Below are 19,400 nucleotides of genomic sequence, written 5' to 3'. Positions count from 1 at the left end.
CTGTTCCTATTTCTTCGGTAAATTGAGCATACTGCCAGTCTCCACAATCCAGGCACACAAAAACACTAAATATCAATTTTCAATGCCATGCCGCGTTGCCGTCAAAGCAGTTGGAAATTTCCAACGGGAACCATTTGAATTTCCAAATGAAACCAATGGTGCTTTCGGACACATTGCAGCAATGGGTGAGATCAATTTTGCACAACGGGTCACACCCATTGCATACAGTGGTTCCAATAGGCCATACCATTTGGGGCAAAAGGAAAACTGAGAAAACTAAAAAAAAAAAAAAAAAAGCATATTTGCCGCGGCGGGCACAAAATTCTGCAAAACTCTTGCAATTATCCAACTAGTTTGCTAAAAAAACACTAACTAGCTTTTAATTATGGCAGTTTGGTTCATGGTCCCAATGAGATTGAAGCCGTGAACGAGGCGATGCCATATCAGTTTTTGAAACCAAGAAAAACTCGTGTTCTAAGCTTCTACTGTACGAGGACATGCGATGCTTTGTTAAGTACGAAACTAAAAGTGAGCGCAGGTGGCGCGCACAGGAAGCTCCGGTAGAAACAACATCCGGTTATGACACATCATGCTGCAGTGGGTTCGGCGCCAAATTTGAACTACCTGCTCTACTGCGACATGTCGTGTTCTTTATTTCGCTCGCAGCTGGCAATGACTGACCTCTCACTTGGACTAAACTATGGGGCATTCAGTACCGTTTGCAGTTCGAACTGGAACGTCCTGTACGTATTCAGTACAGCGCGCATGCGCAGCAACGGCAGCACCGAACTGCGCGAGTATACACCTTTTATCGGTACAAGAAAGAAAACAAAAACTAAAGAAATCTAAAACGCAAGAAATGAGAAGGCAGAGAACAACACCACCACCCTCCGTTACGTTATTTTTAGCTCGAAAGCACCGATGGTGTATTGGCGTAGTCGTCAGCTTTTTTTTCGCGACTTCACTAGTTTGTTGACATACATATACGAAGTAATGTAGTTATTCCCAAGAAGGAACCACAAAACATGGCGACAAGCATGTGTCTCGTGCTGAAAACTGTCACAACTAAGCGTCAATTTTCCGCAAACCTGACACGTCTTTTCTTTTCAAGCCGATGTGCAGGCTGTGTTAGGCGGGAGCACTTTTCCTCCCATGCTTCCGCTTCGGACTTGCACAGGGCTGGTGTCCTGGAGGTGCTCTCTTTATTTCTGGCGCACTGTGTTACTCAGAAGATGCGGAGCGAAGTGGAAGCGGACTGCAGCAGCCTTGCATGTCTGAATTTGCGTTGGAGTCGCTGGAAGAGAAAGGAGAAAGGCGGGATACGTAATTGGGCAAGTTGGTTCGCGCTTGGTCCGTCCTATTTTTAAGGCGAAAGCCTTTAGTGGCTCATGCTGTCGTGGACAAAATGTATCCCGCTTTTGCGGCGGCTCTGCTTGGCCGAAGCGGGATGACGTCATAGAGGTCTCGACCAATCACAGAGCGCCACCACAGTAGGCGCGAATGCGCGCCATGTGGCAATCAATAATAAATCACTAATTAAATAATTAATCACTAATTTATACCTAATTAGTTAATTGACTAATTAATAGTGTGTACTATATGATCGCATAAATGTTCACATCCTTAGGCTAATTAAGTAATAATGCCCAATTAATTGCTTAACTGCTAATTAGTGCCAGTTGAGTAACAGGATGCGGCGCTCAGGCTTTCGCCTTTCACTACATCAGCCACTCGTAATTTTTTTCTCTTGCACATGCCTTTTGTTGCGCAACGTACTTTTCCATCATCAAGCGTCCGAGAACACGACAGCTGGTAAATTTCTGCTAAAACGTGTCGTCTGAGCGTAAAAACCGACCGCAGACGAGTACTGATGACCGCTGTGTCCCACTGATCATGTTATCTGAGCCGAGTATTTTTACTATACGGCCAGCAAAGAATATGCGATTCTTCGTGAATTCGAGTTGAAATTAAAGGGCCCATGAAAAGCTACTGACTAAAACTAGAAAATTGCGTGCGTTTAATGTGTGTGTGTGTGTGTGTGTGTGTGTGTGTGTGTGTGTGTGTGTGTGTGTGTGTGTGTGTGTGTGTGTGTGTGTGTGTGTGTGTGTGTGTGTGTGTGTGTGTGTGTGTGTGTGTGTGTGTGTGTGTGTGTGTGTGTGTGTGTGTGTGTGTGTGTGTGTGTGTGTGTGTGTGTGTGTGTGTGTGTGTGTGTGTGTGTGTGTGTGTGTGTGTGTGTGTGTGTGTGTGCGTGCGTGCGTGCGTGCGTGCGTGCGTGCGTGCGTGCGTGCGTGCGTGCGTGCGTGCGTGCGTGCGTGCGTGCGTGCGTGCGTGCGTGTGTGTGTGTGTGTGTGTGTGTGTGTGTGTGTGTGTGTGTGTGTGTGTGTGTGTGTGTGTGTGTGTGTGTGTGTGTGTGTGTGTGTGTGTGTGTGTGTGTGTGTGTTTATATAATTCATATTAAGTCACAACGACCAACGTGCACCTTCGGTAATGGATTGCTGTCCATGTACGTGCTATCAGTTTGTTCCTCCTTCCTAATCGATCGTTGCCTCAACTGTGAACACACGCACACACACGCTTCATTTTTTTCTGGTAAAGAAGTGGGAGGTGGGCAGTGCCCTACAGGGGTGGGTGCACAAACTGCAGCAGCGTGATGACCACGGGCTTACGTCTTTGCTTGCTTGGCGGTAGCAACGGATACATGCTCGGACGACTTGAAGACAAAGGCCCCCTGTTCGTCCTGCTCAAGGAGGTCCGCGTCGAAGTCGGGTGGCACCGAGTAGCGGCACGCGTCGGCCATGAGGCCACGGCTGGGCAGGCACGTGGCCGTCACCGCCATGACGAGCAGCGCGGCCAAGTACAGCCGGTACATCCACGTGGCCAGCCGACACGAGAAGCACAGCACAAAGGGCCAGGACAGGGGCGTCAGTATGACGATGGCGGCCGAGGCCGAAAGCTGCGCCAAGAGCGGATAGAGGCGGTTGCTATGAACCATACCTATTGCAATGGTCACCGAAGCACCCGTTGTGGTCTCGTTGATTTGAAGACTTTCGATACAATTAATCTGTACGTAAGCTTTACACTTCAATGACGTTTCGTTTGAAGAACGTGCCGACAGTTTTTGTCGTGTTATAATACGTTACTTATTTGGATGACACCAAGCAGCACATATAATAGTAGGTTTCCGCATGTTGAGGCAGAACTAGTGGGGCATGAGGCTTCTACGCACTATGGCACGTTAAGGCTCAGCGTGCACATATATCGTTCGAGGCACATCAATTGCGTTACGGTAAGCAACAGCACGTGCGTTAATTAGGCTGGTTATAATTAACTGCCGAAAACATGACGTACACACTGCATATCGAAAGGCCACAGAAAACAGTGAAAAGAAGCCACGTTATATACGCGTCTACAGCAGTGCACGATACTTCTCGAATGAATAAGTACACGTGCTAGATTCTATACGCCACTTCGAGAAGTCCTTTTCAAGCAGCGTGATGTGCACGTGTCCGCAATGAGCTGTACTCACTGCCGGATCCAAGGGACAGTAGAGCGGTTAAATGTGCGATTGCTGCCCAACTTCCGCTCAATATTTTTATTAGGGTTAATAGCTTCCGTCTACCACTTTATTTAACTAGCTAGTTGGTTAACAACAACTCTACATAGATCTACAAAGCCCCGCCTCAACCAAGCCGTTACTGTTAACAGTACGAACTTACAGGGTCGTCCGCTTCTGGCTATAACACGGTCACTGCATTCAAAGCGCCATTGGTGTGCGGCCATGCTAGTGGTAGGTCATGCTCAGGATCACCTCCTGGACCATCTATGTTTTGTATCGCTTTGCTTCGATATGCACCTGCATCCAACGCAATGTTGCTTTGAAAGCAGGACCATATATGTGTAACAGCTAGGACTGAATGAGCCTGTACACTGCACGGCCTAGGGTAGTGTGCCCGACTCGGTATCCAAGAGCCCTGACAGGTTGTTTCTAGCTATCCCAGCCGCCCACCTTAATTGGCAGCTCCTCTCAAATTTGTGGCACCATGCACGTGGTATCATATACCTATACATAATGCAGTCAACCCATCGACCGACCAATCAGTGGTCGGCCATGTCATCTGCCAGCTATATACTGCCTACCAGAGCCATGCCCGGAACGGGGAACCTATGATGTCGGTATACGAAACGACTTACGTTGCAGGTACTGGAGAAAATCATGGTGCTGCTATCTCCGGTACGGTGAGCAGGCTGGCGCTATGTAGTAGGTATTTGTATGACGCCGCTGCTTGTATGACGCCGCTGCCTGTCCTGACCATAGAGAACAGGGTCGATCATGCAAAGACCGACAGTTCTCGAGACGCCTGTGCCAGCGGCTGGCACCGAATACCGCGATGTGAGCGGAATTTTGGTCGCGCGCCCGAAAGAGCCCTTGGCGCTAACATGATGCTGATCGCGCTTGCCAAAGACGGCTGCTCGCTTCGGCACTGTCTTCAAGATCGCCACAATAACGCGTAACAGTGAATTTTAAAATTTGAATTATGCTTTGATATTTCCATCGTGATTATGTCAAAAACACAAGACCTTTGAATTTTAAAATTTGAATTCTTCGATATTTCCATCGTGATTACGTCAAAAACACAAGACCTTTTCTTTTTTTACTAGGTCGTCAGTATAGTATAGCTTGAGGTTATGTCAGCCGAGCAGTGAGCCAGGTTGATTCCCCCAATTTCTCGAGAAATGCACTAATCTCATTTCATGACTACACTAATCACTTTAAACTAGAAAGGCGGATATATCCTCCACCAGACAAGAAACTAGACAAAAGGCAAGAAGTAATCTGGCGTCGGCTCCAGGCGCGTGCCTTCTTCAGCCCTTCTAAATTAGTGCACATATATTCAGCACAATACAATCCAAATTGTAAACACTGCTGCGAAATAGCAGGATATGATCACATATTATGGAGCTGCAAAAAAGCGCCGCAACCAGTGGACCTACTACCAGTCCCTTCTTTTGAGCGGTGGGAGGCTATACTAGCCAGCTCAGACCCGTTAACGCAAGTTCGGGCTACTGAGTGGGCTCAAAAAGTCGCCGAGAGCAACGGTCTTGAGGCCATCTAAGTGTAGCGCCCACAAATCGCTCGTTGCTAACAATAAATGTTTTCCAATCCAAAAATTCACGAAAGCGGCAATGGCCATCGAAACACCCTAGTCAGTAGCATTCTTCCTGTGACATCCTGCATATTTAGGCTTGTATCATAATCTCCGACCATACCCACTGCAGGGCAAAGGCCACTCTTTTTTTTTTTTTTTGCCTTTTATTATTCCTCTCAGAATGTGACGAAAAAAATGTAAAAGAAAGAGAGAGGGAGCCCGGACCAGCAAAGCTTTGCCAGGCTTAATCCAATTTAAGATAAAAGAAAAGGAGCTAAATGCCCAAAATAAAAAAAAAAAAAAATTTAGATGAAAAAAAAACATGGACATAAAAATGTAAAAAAAATGTACATTAAAGATACAAAAGGAAACAAAGATTACAACTGCCTAGTTACAATAGATAGATATATGAAATGGAAAAAGGATAAAGAAAGAAAGAAAAAGCGAAAGAAAAGCACAAAAAGATAAATAAGTCCAGGAAAGAAGGAAGCAGAGAAGAAAATGTCCGTGGGTAGCCAGAAACAGCAAAAGAAGAGAGAACAGAAATATAAAAATTGTGCACTAAGGATTAGCCAATTCGCAAAAAATATAACTTTAAAGTGAATATGCGAAACACACTTCAGCCTAGAAAAAATAAATATATAAAGCGGTTACCAAAGTCTGCAATGAAATGAGAAAAAATAGTATTGAAAAACGTCGCGAATACGAAACTAATGGAAGCACAAAGAAACACAAAACATCACGCATAAAATCCTTGACAGCTTGAGAAGACGTCCATTACTATGAAATTATAGAATAAAATTCTGTCCGAATCGGTTGGGAGAAAGCAGTACATTACATACACACAAAAAAAGAAAAAAAAAAACTGAATTCTGAAATCTGAAAATATAATATACCGGTCTACGGAAAATAATTAAGGTAACATGAAAATGGAAAATGCGGATAAATGTATACATAAAAATTGGCCACAAAGAGGTGAACAGAGAAAAGAAAAGTAATAGTAATTACATTAGTAAATACCAAATGACAGATTTACCATTCCCATACCAATCTAATCCGGTCCTGTGCCAGCTGCATCTATTTAATCCCTGCAAGCTTCCTAATCTCATCCAACCTTCCGCCGCCCTCTGCTAGCTTGTCTTCTCTTTAATCCAAGCAGCCGCCCTCTGCGTTCACTGGCTGCCTTACGTTCGCACTAAACGCTCCGCCTTTTAGGGCGATTTCTCTCTTTCCACTTTCACTCCCACCTTCCTCCCTTCCCTTACGGCGCGGCTAGGTGTCCACAGAAAACAAGTGAGACAGTTATCGCGCCTTTCCCTTCCTGTAAAGCAATCAGCAATCCTTTAATGGCTCATGCTGTCGGTGCTGTGCGATGTCAGCGCACGTTAAAGATCGCCAGGTGGTCGAAATTACTCCGTAGCCCTCCACTACGGCCTTCTTTCTCTCTTTCCACTTTCACTCCCACCTTCCTCCCTTCCCTTACGGCGCGGTTGAAGCGTCCTCAGAAAACAAGTGACCACCTGGGGATCTTTAACGTGCGGTGACATCGCACAGCACACGGACGCCTCTTCGTTTCGCCTCCATCGAAACGCAGCCGCCGAGGTCGGGTTCGAACCCGGGTACTCCGGCACAGTAGTCAGGCGCCGGAGTAGCCCTCCACTACGGCTCCTCTTTCTCTCTTTCCACTTTCACTCCCACCTTCCTCCCTTCCCTTACGGCGCGGTTGCGGTGTCCACAGAAAACAAGTGAGACAGTTACCGCGCCTTTCCCTTCCTATAAATGAATCAGTTTTTTTTAAACAAGTGAGACAGTTACCGTGCCTTTCCCTTCCTATAAATCAATCAATCAATCATACTGTCGTGGGCAAAGTGTCCCGCTTTTGCGGCGGCTGTCGCGCGGCGTTCCTTGGCGCGTTTAAGTGTGGGATTGCAGGTGGCAGGATTGCTAGAATGCTAGACAAGATGAGACTTCTGGAGGACGCGTGGTACCTGTCACACTCTCCGACAAGTGTGCGTTCTGACGGTACGCCATCGCTCCTGTCGCGTAGCGTTCCTTGGCGCGGATTCAAATGTGGGATTGCAGATGGCAGGAATGCTAGACAAGAGGCTTCTCAGGCTTTCGTCTTTCACTACTTTAGTCACTAAAGTCCCTCGTAATGTTTTAAGGCGATAGCCTTTAATGGCTCATGCTGTCGTGGACAAAGTGCGTCCCGCTTTTCAGGCGTTCTAATTGGCCGAGGCGGGATGCGTCCCTGCTATCTGGAATGCCACACTTGTACGCGTGCTCTGTGAAAGGTGGCTGTTGCTAGCCCTACGGGGCTTGGACTGGTAGGTCAACGCCGCATGTGGCGGGGGCTAGCCTGCCACCAAATTTTGCGGCGGCTGTCGCGTGGCGTTCCTTGGCGCGTGTTCAAATGTAGGATTACGAACGTTTGGAAAGATGAGATGAGATTTCTGGAGGAAAGGCGCAGTATCTGTCACACTTTCTCCAACAAGTGTGTGTTTGGATGGAGTGTGGGATTGCAGATGGCAGGAACGGTAGACGAGACCTCAGGCTTTCGCCTTTCACTACTTTAGTCGCTAAAGTCCATCGTAATATTTTCTTTATTTCGTCGACTCGCTACGCAAAGCTAGCTCACACCTGTTTTCCTAACTCTGCTCACTTCCTGCCTCAACTTTACAGCTTATCATTTTCCTTTCCGCAGCTCCGTTATCTTCCATTCTTGAGACGCTTTTCGGTATATAACATCCACGTCTCTGCCTCATAGGCGAGTACAGGTAAGATACAACTGTTTCTTCTTCAAGAATAGCAGCAAAAACTGCCATTTACGGATCCGAGAATGTCTCGTCGTCCGGATATGCGCTTGTGTTACCTTGTCACTTCAAGAACGCTGTTGGTCCCTTCTGAAACCGCTGCATTTTATACTTGCGCTTCCTTATTGAAAGTTCACAGCTGTCTTTCAAAGAGCACGGTGGCTGTATATCTGTAGACCCTCTTCACTACAATCTTTAGCAGGCGGCAGTTGTGGCAACCTTGTGGTGCGTAGTTTGGAACTAAAAGCACGTGCACACACACACACGTTCCCAATGCGTCGGCGCCGGTTGCTGTTAGATTCGAGTAATTCGACTTTTCCTGCTGCGCGCTACTCTTGTCGACACCACACTTTGCAACGCCGTCCAGCCATGATGGGGCTGGTACAGGTGGGTCACCGCCGCTTGCGGCGGGGGCTAGCCTGGCACCGAATTTTTATCTGTCTAGGCCGTCATTGCACACGCCACCGCTGGTGGTGGACGACGGCTGTTGTTGCGGCACGCGTCTTTCTTTCCCTCTTTCTTTTCTTTCTTCTCTATTTTCTCTTCTGTCTGCACGAGGTTTCCACTTTCATTCCCACCTTCCTCCCTTCCGTTACGGTGCGGTTGCGGTGTCCACAGAAAACAAGTGAGACAGTTACCGTGCCTTTCCCTTCCTATAAATAAATAAATAAATCAGGCAGCGGAGGTGACTCAGCTACAGAGCCAGTAGCAGGCCCGTGCATTTTCTTTTTCTTCTTCCTACAGCCACAACAACAACGTCCAGCCGTGCAATCAGAGCTCATATTTCAGATACCGGCATCAACAAACCTAGCTATCGGCACTGTCTTTTTTCTCTGATGCATGTGTGTTGCCTGCCATGGTTGCTGATCCCGCAATGACAGGCAGCCAGAGAGAGAGAGAGTTTCTTGGTGCCGGCCTAGGTTAGGCGCACACTGACCGGCCGGCCGGCTAGGCCGGTCGTCTCGGGTGTCCGATGAGCCGGCGCAGTGTTCGGCTCAGGAAATTATGCATTTCGGAGCAGCTATAGAGCAGACGTATATTTAACATTTTGTAGCAGCAATATCAGCATCTTCGAGCTTGAGAGCAAGCGGTCAACACAAATCTTATTGAACTCGTAAAAGCTTCAGCTACCGGCCTCTTCGTAGTGCAACGTAGTTGTAGCCACAACAAACGGCTCTGTCCTAGCTCTGTCGCGTTTTAAGGATGCTTCACTGCACGGACTGCGACCAGCGCCAGCGAGGGAAATATGCATAAGCGTCAGAACGCGTGACACTAAAAATAAACGACAAGTGATGCGCCAAGCAGCGTTCGAAAAGGCGAAATTGGCCGATACGCGCGCCTCTCCAGCAGCAGGATGGCGTTAAGGAAACCGAAACTATGCCACTAAGTACTTCGGAACTACGATTGTCGTTTTGTCTGCCATAGCACGTACGACGTGTATGTGCATCACTCCAATTAAATTCAGTTTGGAAGTATTATTTCGGTGATCGCTGGTTACGCGGAACATACCTTGACGGGACTAAAAAAATCTCATCCTTTCCGTGTCTAACTCACACCCTCCAGAAAGGGTGAACTGCGGTACCCTTTTAAGGGGCGCAGCAAGCAACACTGCACTATCCCTGTCTAGAACTCACCCTCCAGAAAGGGTGCACTGCGGCACTAAGCATCCTTTTAATGAGTGCAGCAAGCAGCACTGCAGTATTAAAGGGCGCATCAGTACCTCACTGCTTCTTTTGCGGCGCTTTCTGGAAATTGCGAGTTAGAGATGAAGTGCACCTTTTTAATAATAATAAAATAAACGCCCCCCCCCCCCCGGGGTGGTGCAGTGGTAAGGGCGTGATTTCGTTTACATGTGGACCCCTCCCGGCACCCGAATTAACCGCGGAGCGATCCCACCGATGCCCGAATTAGCGAATGTCAAAGCGCCATGAATTTGCATGGGTCTGGACCTCGCTCCTCGTCCGATTTACCGAGGGTCGAATAAGATTTTACAAAACTTGTGGGATTTAAAGCGACCGCAGTATAGCGCACGCGTACCTATTTTAAGTACGTTCCGCGACGTTCCCAAAACGTGTTCCGCAAGTGTTGCATCAAAAATGGTCGCAACACTGACGCCTATTCGCCTTCTTCGCCCGTTGTTGATTGCGCCGTGGTACAACACTGTGACGTGCCGCGCCGGCTCTCGCTGCCGTCAAAGCATCGCGTTCTCGACTAACTAGCATTGCCGCACACATCGATTTCCCGAAATATGGACAACTTTATTACGTAACCATTGTGGAATGATTTGGTTTGGTTTATGGTGTTTAACGTCCCAATGCTACTCAGGCTATGAGAGACCACATAGTGGAGGGCTTCAGAAATTCCTACCACCTCGTGCTCTTCAACATGCACTGACATCGCACAGCACACGGGTGCCTTGCTTTTCGCCTGCAGGAAAAAGCGGCCGCCGAGGCCGGAATACAATCACGCATCCTTGGGCACAGTAGGCGAGCATCCTAACCACTGCACCACCCCGGCGCGGTCCTTGTGAAATGCTGTAATAAGTGAATGCCGCTTTGGAATCCGCAATGGCTGGCCACTAGTTCAGGTACACAAAAAATCCCGCTATTTCCGAACATTCACACTGATCGAATACTTACAATATGGCGCAAATGCATTTGGTTTGTTTGGTTTAACATCCAAAAGCTACTCAGGCTATAAGAGACGCCGTAGTGGACTCCGGAAATTTCGACCAACTAAGGTTCTTTGACATCGCACAGCACACGGATACCTCTTCGTTTCACCTCCATCGAAATGCAGCCGCCGGCAGTCAGGATAAGGTGCGAATGGAACAGCAATCGAGATCGCAACTTATTTCGAAAGTTCGGATACCCCTGGAAGCCGCTACATGCGGAAAGAAAGAAAAAAAAGAAAACATTTTTGCTTGCCTTTTCTGGGAGAAATTTCGGTCAATTTAATGCTTTTCGTACAGTATGGTGCATATGTATTGGCATCAAAATGGCGAAATTGCCGCAGCTGTACGTCCTGCCCATTTTCTTTCTCCTTAAGGAATTATTTGGCTCATGACCCTCTCGTGGCTCAAATTTCGCCCAGTTACACTGCCGATGAAGACACAGCCCCAACGCCAGACTGGCGCAAGAAATGCTCTCTGAAAAAAAAATGGCGAATATATGTCAGCATTAGGCTCTGCAGCCGCCATGGCAAGAGATAAAAGAATTGCATTCTTTTCTAAGTCGTTGCTGCTGTGCCCGCCAACCCACAGGCTTCCACATCCCTGGTAGAAGAGGCAGACTGCCTCAATGGTCACCTCCATAAGCAGAAACTTACACACTGTTCAGCGCACACAAGTACAACTGCTTTGAGCCAAAAAAAACTACTCGGCACATGCCCGTCAAAGAGCGAACAGATAAGATGACTGCAGTACACCGCATGTGCGCTCAGCCGCTCTCGTTGGCTGCTGTTCCTTCTCTCTGCAGCTCCCTCCTCCTACAACGTGGAGGTTTTAACGCTGAGCATAAAAACGTACTACGGAGTCTCAGATGCCATGGAGCAGGACATAGTTCTTATTGCTAAAGGCAACAAGTGACGTCGCAGCGCGCCTGGCAAAATCCATTGCCTTTGGTGCCAAGATTGATGGGTTCTGCCGCTGGTCACGCGAGTCACTTTTTGTGAATGCACCATGCGGCAGGCCTTTAACAGTTCACGCTTAGCAACAGTTTGTCGTACACACACGCAAGCAGTGTGCCTTTGGTGCCAAGATTGACGGGTTCTGCTGCTGGCCACGTGAGTCACTTTTTGTGAATGCACCACGCAGCAGGCCTTTAACAGTTCACGCTTAGCAACAGTTTGTCGTACACACACGCAAGCAGTGGTCACTTGTTGGGAGTCCTGAAGCTCCCAGTTCCAACATCGGATATGTCGCCTATGAAGGAATCCTGTCCGGCCAGCAGGGAGTCGTCGTCGTCTTCGTCCTCCTCGACCTGCATGTCTCCCCCGGCTCCGGCATCCTCCTCTTCCTGATCCAGCAGCGCGCGGGCATCGGCCACCTGCTTGAGGAGGCCCCGGGCCTCCTCCTTGGTCTCGGGAAACTCGGTGCACCGGTGCGCATACTCGTACGCCGCATCAAGGTCCCTCTCGGCAAGGTAGAAGCGGGCCAGGAAGCGGCATGCCTGCGCCAAGTCCTCGCGGTCCGCCCGGTAGCCCTGGCTGCCGCACTGCCGCACGTAGTCCCTGAAGGCCAATGATGCCTGCCCCGAATGCAAAAAAAAGTTAAAAAAAAGTAAGAAAAAAAAAAAGTGGACTGTTCAACATTCAGGAGGGCCTCGCCGGAAGCAGGAGGTGACCGCGCAAAAGGCAATGACGGGATGCTCGAATCCCACAACCTCCTCTCCTTGCCGTCGTCATCATCACAGCAATGTTGCTTTTCCAGGACAAAAATGAGGTGGCAGAACGAAGAAACAAATGAACAAGCATATTTCCTGGCCCTACTTGTGAAACAATGTATTCTACAAAGGAATCACTGCATAAAAAAAAAAAGGACAGCCTTTTGTCAAGCTCTGGTTTTCTGGTTTTTCAAGACTGGGCTCGAGCAAGTACACACTTATGTTAACGAGTAAGCATTGTATAGTTATGTAGGCAGATTTCACATGGGCATGACTTAGTCAGCACGGTAAAAGAGGAACTAGCTGGTATACCGGAAAAAGTGTGGTAACATAGGATAGAGTGTCAAGGAAAGGTGTGCAGGTGACAAAATGGTTCATGTGGTTTAATTAGGTAACTAATTACAGCCTATAACAACAATAAATAGTTCACAAAAAAGGAACGGCACAACTGCACCATAAGGCAAGGGAGGAAAGTGGGAATGAAAGTGGAAAGAGTGAAAGGGGTGCCGTAATGGAGGGCTCTGGAGTAATTTCGACCCCCTGGGGATCTTTATTGTGCTCTGAAATCGACAGGACACGGACGCCTTTTCGTTTCGCCTCCTTTGAAACTTAGCTGGAGCCAGTTAAGTGGTTTACAGGATAGGCTCAGTATCTACCACTCGCGGAATCCCACTGACACATCTTGCGGATAACACAGCAACACTTAGGCTTACACATTTCTCCAGTGCAGATTCTGCAGTGATCTCGGAAATTTTTTTATTAGGAAATGAAAGAAAGTACAGCAAAATAGCAGTCACTTACTTGTCGGTTTTCATTGAGTCGCTCGTACACCCTGGCCAGCTTGAACAGGGCCAAGCACTCAAAATCTCCAAGTGTGTGCGCGTGCCAGTAGCATTTCTTGGCCTCCTGGTGCTTTTCCAGCTTTTCGTAGGCTTCACCAAGGGCCACCATCATCCGAGAGTCATTGGGCCGCAGCTCTTGCGCCTGCCTGTGAAAACCAGAAAATAAGCTATATTTAGCGACATCTCCGCTCGTGCTGCGTAATCATACTGCGTTTATCCTATAGAAGGTACCAGGGACACCAAATTTTTGTTGCGTTCTTTGCCTAATGTAACACAAATTACTTAGGCAACGCAGATCACTAAATGGAATTGTTGGGCAACCAGCAAATAATCTAGAACTGAATTATTTCTCCCATGTAATGGTATAATGTCATCACAAGAAGGGTTGAAGTTATGTGAAACAAATAAAAATATTGCAATACTTGCTGCTTCTTTGGTTCAATTTACTGCTACTCTTAAACTTGGCCTGTCCTTGGAACAAGGAAAAGCTGTCTTAGGAACATCAAGTGAATAAACAGTTATTCCTGTTCTCATGTAGTGTATATGAACACAGTCCCACCTGCGATGTTACAGCCACAGTTCGGCAGCTGAAAATGAAGCTATGTAGAAGAAATATGATTACAAATTAATTACTGGGATTAGACAATTACCACAAATAAGCATGCAGCAAAGATTACAACGTCCCACTATTTCAAGCCTGGCAGCGTATTTAGCTAGGCTCACCAAAGCAGTGCAGCTGGAAACATTACTGGCATCGGCCAATAAAGTAGATACAACAAGTCACCAGAAGCAAAACCATAGGCTTCATCATCTAGTTTACAAGAACATGTTGCAAATCACCTTCAATGTTAAATCATCACTCAGTTTATTTTAATGAAATCCCACCCCGTCTGACACAACCCCCCCCACTTCCGCAGGCGGTCTTTAAGGCAATAAAGCTGAGCTGAACCGGACACACTACACACTCAATGCAAAAGCTCATTAGGGGATGATGCTATATGAGAGAGCGTCATTTTGAGGGCAGGCCAAGCAAGAAACAAAATGCACTCTGCAACTCTTTTAGTCACTCATCCTGTAATTTGTACTTGTACTATCTAACACACACTTTTTTACCGTACATTGGTAAGATACCACACTATGTAACAGACAAGTCTACAGATACCTATACAGCCCTGTATTAACCAAGCCATACAAATGCGCTTGTATGTCCTATGGGTATCATGTCTGATCAAAATGCAAGACTCCTGGAGGGTTTGATACCCCTCATCTTCTCATCTTTGTCGAGAGGCCCGAGATGGCAGACCAAATCAGCCATGTGACGTGGTCACGTGACGTCGGACAAGCTTACTACAGATCCGTGCTCAGTTATGTCAGCTGCCAAATACCACCTGACAGAGCCATGCCTGCGATTTTTAGCTCGCAATGCCGACAATGCTAACAAAAAATTTTCTGAAGAAAAAAATAAGAAACAATTAGGGCTTTACTGCTACCATGTTAAAAAAAGTTGCATATATATAGTCAGGTTTGGAAGGGACCAAGGAAGCACGTGCTGCATTGCACCATGCCTGAACTGATCTATCTCGGGATGAGTGACAACGTACATGAAGCTTTTATGATTATCCAACTGATTTATGCTCAGGAACCACTAGGATGGTAATAAGTGAAAAATTAAAGACAATCTGATATCAAGAGACAATGGGACCTATAACAGATTTAGTTACAATGTTACGATGGTCTTCCTACTTCTTCCACTGGCTAAGCTTCATTTACGACATAATCTGTTACAGCGTATCTTTGAAGAGAATGGACTAAATTAGGGGCAAATAAAGTGTCCAAACTTATTTGTGGAGGAATTTTAGCAGTAAACAGTGCTTCATTAAAAATTTCTTCCTGGCATATTGGCAGTGTCAAGCAGCAGCAGCAGTAGTCAGTAATGATAACAATTGCCAGTTTGTAGTTAAAGCTTCCTGCCTTCTTTCAGAAGAGTTTAGACTGAATGAACCAGATCGTGTCTACAACTAAGTACGGCTTGTAGACCACTCTCGTGACGACAGGCTCGCGCATAGTCATGCATCAAAGCCTGTTGTAACAGTATTAACCTCGTGAAATGCTTTTAGCATTCATCGTCAGCACGCAGCCGAAGAGAACTTTCACTGACGAGAACTCGGGGAAGAACATGGCGCCAAACCGGAAGCAAACCTAAATGCTAAAATGAAGTTTCATCTTTCTTCCTTGAGTACTGCATAGGTCCGTCATAATGAGTTTATATAGATCATAGAACCCATAAATAGCTTGCTGTAACTAAAAATGCCTATAACCAGACTGAAAAATCCCTATTTCTGGCCCTTTTTTTTCCCTGCAGCAGTACAAAAATCTACCGGTCTGAAAAAAACTGAGAAAATTCTTCTAAATCAACGATGATTCCCAGTCTGAAAATTTTACACCTACACTGGCACCGATTTTCGCCTGCACAAACACATTAAAAAATAGTTACTTCCCCACAACTGTATCCAAATGGAATGCTTTACCTTCTCATATTTTTCTGTCTAGCAATTTTGCAACAGAGTTGGAATGTCATCTCCTTATTTCATGAGTTTTGGTTTTGGTTGCGATGCCCATCTATATCTTCAATTCTGATAGATTGTTTGACTTCTTTTTTTTTCTTCTCAATGCATATGATTGTCATTCTTGTATTGCAAAATGTTTGAATGTGCCCCTCGTGCTTGGACCATGCATGGTCCGCAGTATATCAAATAAATAAATAAATTCCCCATGGAGAGGTACATTCTACAGATGGAATGGCGTCACTGACCGCACAAGTGAAAAAAAGAAATCTCGATGTAATAAACTGACCTGTAATAGTAGAGGCAGTAATTGGGCATCTTGAGAATCTCGTACGTCTGTCCCAGGCCGTACCATGCTCGGTAGTCACGCCGGTTGACCTCGATGGCTTGCCGATAAGACTGGATGGCGGCATTGGTGTTTTTCATCTCCATGTACTCGTGGCCCATCAGAGTCCACGCGGCAAAGTAGTTTGGGTTGAGGCGGAGGGCACGGCCGAAGTACACAACCGCCTTCTCGTGTTGGGACCGGAGCGAGTAGAAGTTGCCGACGACGCAGCACGTCTCAGGGCGGTACTTGTCGATGGCGCAGACGGCGTGCGCCAGGTGGCTCAGCTCGACACGCTGTTCCTTGACATAGAGCAGGTTGGAGTAAATATCCATGTGGTCCAGCCGAAACGGATCGGCCTTGCGGAGCTTCTGGAACCCTTCGATGGCCTTGTCCACGACACGCATATTTTGGTAGGCAATGGCGACCTGCATTTTAGCAGCGGCATGTAAACAGTTTTGTCAGCTTCAGATGCATCAAAACAAAAAAAAAAAAGAGAGCAGGTAAGAAAAAGGCAGCATTAAATACTGAGCTGACACACACTGCCTTTCAACCGACGAGATGTGCCGATGCTACTGATGATAATAAAAAACACATTCAAAATCAATATTTGGAAACTGTTTAAAAACACGGTCCATGTAGCCTAGCACAGCAGAAGGCATGTGTGCCTGTCAGATTGTCTCAATGGCAGTCATTTTGAATTTCCAATGGTGTCCCCTATAGCCTGCGGAAGATGCGAGTTGTAATGATGTCACAGCACCTTGCACCTGATAAAAGTCACACAGTAGGTGGCCATCACATGTAAGGCAACAAGTGTAGTTTTTAAAAATGGCTGCAACAGTATGACACTAGGTCAACGCCATTGGTTTGGGGGTCCTCCTTAGAGGACCAGTCGTTGCCCTATTTCTGGCTAGCACTCGATTGCAATGAAACTAGACGCAGTCTATCTTCATTGCACTGTTTCTCACGTCCTGCAAGTCTGAGCTAAACTAATCATCTCCATAATTTTTTGTTTCTTTCATGAGTAACGCGAACAAAACATAACCTGCTTGGATTTCTTCAATATTTACTTGGTCAGACATACAACTTTAAAGGTGAGCCACAAAGTATTAAATGCACGACAATTGCCTACACCACAGTTACATTTACATTTTTTCATGTCCAGCCTTCTGCATCTCATTTTTATCAGTGTATTCATCCACAAATGTACACAGATCCACTGTGCAGAGGTCAAAGGTCATACCTCTGTTCAAAATTAGTGGTTATGCAGTACACCTGTGTGTGGGTGCATAAATGTCATAAAATGGCGAACATCCCTCATACATCTAGCATTGCAAAAAAAGACATTTGGTGCGAGCCCACCTCACTGATGCGAGAAAAATTCATCCGGATATCACAGGAGCACCCATGCATTTATGAGGGTAGTTGAAAGCCTCAAAGAGTACATGGGCGGCATCTATAGGAGGCCCATAGAGATCAATGAGAAGGTGCCCTACAACACAAAGGACTGCCCTGGCATTTTGAAATAGGTGTGTATAGCCTGGATTGACCTGTACACCTTTCTACACATCCCATTTATGGTAAACTTCCTGAAAGAGGCATAGGATGTAGGGCTGCCATATCACTGACCTGCGCCATAAGGTATGTGCTCTCCATGAACGGACCCTTCTGTAGCCTGCTGTATGTTTCCAGCACTTCATCGCTGAGTTGCAGCTCAAGGTACAAGTGCCCAAGGAAAAACTGTTTCATCCAATGGTCAGGCAGGTCAAGGCTCTGCAGGTGGTCACAGTCGGTGATGAGCGATGCCAGCTCTAGCCAAGCTCCCCAATGCAAGGGCTCTGAACGTATGGCCTCAACGAAGACGTCAATGGCTTGTTGTTTCAACTGAAGCCGCTTGAGAATCACGCCATAGATGTAGAGACAGAACCCATCAAGCTTAGAACGAAGAGCCTTCAGCTCTACCTGTAGGTTGGAAGCATGAAAATGTGGAAACAAGATTACTTGAAAATTCCTCAAACTTGATAAAAACCTAGCACTTTCACACTACTCATAACTCTGCAAACGTTGAAGCAAATTAAAGAGAATAACATCAGCTTTTGAGTAGAAGCATGTCACAGTCAGCAACTTCGGTTGACTTCGCACCTCGAAACGAAAGTAGCCAAATTTTTTATTAGCCACTATAATCTTTAACCCAAAATTATAATTACTCTACCTAGATCACACATTGGCTCCAAATTATAGCGCCTACTAAATTAATTCCAGTGACCTTCGACTAAACATTAAATGAGGGCAAGGCCATGAACAGGAAAGCGACAGAAATTACTTCACCACTTGTGGGGTGAGATGAAAAAGTGAAGCAAGGCGTTCCGCTGGCACGACTACAGCAACCACCTCGCGAACTTCAGTGTTCAACAGTACCAGGCCGCAAAGCAGTATTCTTAATTCAGTAAAAATCCGCTTCACTGCCAACGAACATTAACGCTGACACTAAACGAAAGCTGGGCACGCTATAAAGGCGGAGCTTAATCCACTAAGCGCCAGGACTCGCAGTGCAGGTGCTACGTTTGAATTTCGTGCGGCTACTCGATGTAGAACAAGACATCTCGGACCAGACCTGCAAATCCTTCATTTCCTGGCTCGCAACGCGGTCCGTGGCAGTGATGGGCTCAATGGTGTCGTCGAGCCGCTTCTTCTCGTCAGACAGGTACCGGGCGTAGTAGTGCAGGAACTGTGCCGCGCCCGTAGAACCCCTGGTAAAGTAAGCAACGCGATCATACTCTTGGAGGTCCAGGTAGCTCTTTGCCAAGTAGTAGGTGTCGTCCAAGTCGTCGCTGACGCCGGGCAGGTCGCTGGGTGGACTTGCCTTGACGTCGCGAAGTGCGTACGCTAGTTCTGACGCCCATTTCGCACTCTGGCGCAGGCCACGCAGCGAACATTCACGTCGAGACCGTAGCAGATCGCGTTTTATGCTCGGAAAATCCAAACTCAAACTGTCCGCCATTTTGTGGAGTCACGGTACAAAAACGGCGCAGAGTGCGGAAAACAAGAGCCGACAAGAGCATCGCGCGCGAGCTAGGTTGGCGCTGCCGTCAGCAGCGATGTTTGTACTCTGCTTTGGCGAGTAGTCACTGGTGGGTCCATGGTAGAAAGGTGAGTCTAGAGAATCCTTGGTGGCCGCGGCGAGCGCGGTCCCGAGGATATTCGAGACCTTGAAACTTCCAATTGGATCATCGTTTGATTGTATTGCAAAACATTTATTTCGCCAGAAAAGGTAGAATGCAGATGACCCGTAATGAAACTGCCGAAACGGTGCACAGAAACCGTTTT

General features: G+C 46.9%; 2 protein-coding genes across 2 annotated transcripts; both read right to left on the bottom strand.

Annotated features, from left to right (window-relative positions):
* Nucleotides 1-652: 652 nt before the first annotated feature.
* LOC146173690 (uncharacterized) lies at nt 653-2,992 on the bottom strand. The gene is made up of 2 exons (XM_084585246.1): nt 2,667-2,992; nt 653-1,294 (listed from the first exon to the last, which is right to left on the bottom strand). The coding sequence occupies exons 1-2, from the start codon at nt 2,990-2,992 to the stop codon at nt 1,222-1,224; spliced, it is 399 nt and encodes a 132-aa protein (XP_084441372.1). The 3' UTR covers nt 653-1,221.
* Nucleotides 2,993-11,111: 8,119 nt separating this feature from the next.
* LOC146173689 (uncharacterized) lies at nt 11,112-19,120 on the bottom strand. The gene is made up of 5 exons (XM_084584873.1): nt 18,688-19,120; nt 17,703-18,035; nt 16,038-16,501; nt 13,144-13,330; nt 11,112-12,207 (listed from the first exon to the last, which is right to left on the bottom strand). The coding sequence occupies exons 1-5, from the start codon at nt 19,072-19,074 to the stop codon at nt 11,833-11,835; spliced, it is 1,746 nt and encodes a 581-aa protein (XP_084440999.1). The 5' UTR covers nt 19,075-19,120; the 3' UTR covers nt 11,112-11,832.
* Nucleotides 19,121-19,400: the final 280 nt, after the last annotated feature.

Source organism: Amblyomma maculatum, chromosome 11, assembly GCF_055883805.1.
Source record: "Amblyomma maculatum isolate TAMU_Amacu chromosome 11, ASM5588380v1, whole genome shotgun sequence".
Classification (NCBI taxonomy): domain Eukaryota; kingdom Metazoa; phylum Arthropoda; class Arachnida; order Ixodida; family Ixodidae; genus Amblyomma; species Amblyomma maculatum.
This window is presented reverse-complemented; position numbering and strand designations above follow the sequence as displayed.

Bases quoted from the DNA above. Each gene is read 5' to 3' on its own strand.
- LOC146173689 (XM_084584873.1), bottom strand. From the start codon at position 19,074: ATGGCGGACAGTTTGAGTTTGGATTTTCCGAGCATAAAACGCGATCTG. The intron at 18,036-18,687 runs GTCTGGTCCGAG...TCCAACCTACAG, and splicing joins AGGAAATGAAGGATTTGCAG to GTAGAGCTGAAGGCTCTTCG. The intron at 16,502-17,702 runs GTCAGTGATATG...GCTAAAATGCAG, and splicing joins GCACATACCTTATGGCGCAG to GTCGCCATTGCCTACCAAAA.
- LOC146173690 (XM_084585246.1), bottom strand. From the start codon at position 2,992: ATGGTTCATAGCAACCGCCTCTATCCGCTCTTGGCGCAGCTTTCGGCC. The intron at 1,295-2,666 runs GTAAGCCCGTGG...TTTCTCTTCCAG, and splicing joins ACCGCCAAGCAAGCAAAGAC to CGACTCCAACGCAAATTCAG.